The sequence below is a fragment of the Micromys minutus genome (genome assembly GCF_963924665.1).
Source record: "Micromys minutus genome assembly, chromosome: 18".
NCBI classification, from domain to species: Eukaryota; Metazoa; Chordata; class Mammalia; order Rodentia; family Muridae; genus Micromys; species Micromys minutus.
In genome coordinates, this window is record NC_137953.1 from 17,591,429 (window position 1) to 17,593,711 (window position 2,283).

Consider the following 2,283-nt stretch of genomic DNA (forward strand, 5'->3'; position numbering starts at 1 on the left):
GTATTTATTTTCTTTTTATTGGGAAAGAAGCTATTGGTACAAAAAAAAAAAGGTTGAATTTTAGAGTGACTGTATGTCTATTGAATGTGGGTGTCTGCATGCCATGGCACACATGGAGGTGAGAGGACAGTGGACTGTGGTTAGCTCTTGCCTGACACCTTGTTGAGACAAGGCTTCTTACTGGTTTTGTAGCACTGCATAAGCCAGGCCAGCTGGCCCATGAGCTTCTGGCATATTCTCCTGTCTGTTCCTCCTATACCATCATAACAATGCTGGCACCTTAGAAGCTCACCACTACATCTAGCTTTTTACTAAAGTTACCATGCTGAGCCATTCGTGACAAGGAGCTACTGATCTTGTTTTGATTTACGTTCTGCTACTTTACTAGAAGTGCTCAGTAATCTATGATTATTTTTCTGGAAGCCATTCAGACCTCTTAAGTATCGAAGGATGTGATCTGAAGTAGTGATAATGTGAGTCCTTTCTGATTTGTATACTTTTCTCATCTTTGCATTTGTCTATTTCTCTAAGACTTCAAATATTGTGCTTAATAAGAATGGAAAAGATGTACCCCCATGTCTCACTTCCTATTTTAGGGAGAATGTATTGAGTGTAATGTTGACTATAGGTTTGCCATACACAGCCCCCTCCATACATATGCAAATATTCACACACATGCATTCAGAAAACTGCATTCATTTTTTTTAAATGTGGAAAAATTAAGACAGAAAAACCTCCAGTCATCTGGGAGAAAGAGCCTACCTCACATCCCCAGCCATCCATAAGAACAGGTGGCTCTCTAGGAGGCAATTTGAATATGTAGAGAACAGAGGCACTGTGACTTAGACCAAGACCCTGCAGACCAGTTGAGAGGGGCTATGCCATCTTCATAGACTAATTGCCTTAGGTATGAAACCAGATTCCTATTGACTAAGCCCAGTTCTGAATGTGTAAGTTCTGAATGGGTACCAAAATGAGAAAGGCTACAAAGGGGGAATATTTGGTGTATTTTTATCAGAAAAAGGGAAGAATGAAAATTGTCAAAATTAATTTTCCATATGACTTTATTTGCAAATTCTTTCTTTCAACCAGAGTACTTGCTGCAGGAATGACAAATATCAGTATCAGAGAATCCAAATATGCCCAAAATAGTACATCTAGTCTGAGGTAGATCATCTTAGTTCTGGTAACATCCATTGAGTAGCACTAATTTGCACAGTAACTATAAGGTAACTCAGGGGAAACCATGGAGCTGTTGTTTCTCTACCACAGCTGCGTGGAGAGAGATTTCAGAGAGAATGAAGATGACAATTAACTTGTTAGGAAACGAACTCTCAAGTGGCGACTCAACAGCGTTCTTCTCAGCTCATAGATGGTAGGTAGGGTGGGCGGGTCAGAAAGCAATTAGTGTAAATGGGAAAGTTACCATGTCTCTTTCCAGCGATAATAAATTCTTCAATTAGTGCCACTGTTTCAGGTGCAATGCAGAATGGGTTGTTACAGAAGGGTCAGGACCCTGGCAGGTCAGACAGACTGGATGTCATTAGGAATCACAGTTGATTTCTAAACTTTGGTAGCAAGATGACTTCTGATTTGTAATCTCGGACATAGAAATAAACAAAAAGGCTAGCAGTTACACAATAACATTTGTAAATAGCACTTGAAAATTAACTGTACCAGGGCTGTGTTTGCACAAAGACTTCAAAAGACAAAGCAGGTAGTTTTTTTCTTCACACGATTCGTTTGCAGAGCAGCCCTTGTGGCCTTTTCAAAGACCTTCCTCACCCCATCTTTGGTCTTTGCCGAACACTCCACATACTCGAAAGCGCCAATGCTGTTCGCCAAATCTCGGCCTTGTTCAAATCTCACTGGCTCTTGTTTCCTCTTGGCTAACTCGTGTACTGTATGCAAATCATTACGAAGATCCTTCTTGCTCCCGACGAGGATGATAGGCACGTTGGGACAGAAATGCTTGACTTCTGGAATCCATTTATGTGGGACGTTCCCGAAGCTATCAGGGTTGCCAATGGAGAAACATATCAAGAGGACATCAGTGTCCGGATACGAGAGTGGCCTCAGGCGATCATAATCTTCTTGACCAGCTGTGTCCCACAGGGCCAGCTCCACCTGTTTTCCATCCACTTCGATATCAGCGACGTAGTTCTCAAACACTGTGGGCACGTAAACCTCAGGAAACTGGTCCTTGCTGAAGACGATGAGCAAGCATGTTTTTCCGCAAGCTCCATCTCCCACGATCACCAGTTTCTTCCTGATGGCAGCCAT

General features: G+C 42.1%; 1 protein-coding gene across 1 annotated transcript; it reads right to left on the minus strand.

Moving 5' to 3' along the window:
• Positions 1–1,701: 1,701 nt before the first annotated feature.
• On the minus strand, positions 1,702–2,283 carry LOC308432096 (transforming protein RhoA-like; the record flags this gene model as incomplete). The annotated part of the gene is made up of 1 exon (XM_080931817.1): positions 1,702–2,283. One exon carries the CDS (start codon positions 2,281–2,283, stop codon positions 1,702–1,704), a length of 582 nt encoding a protein of 193 aa, XP_080787943.1.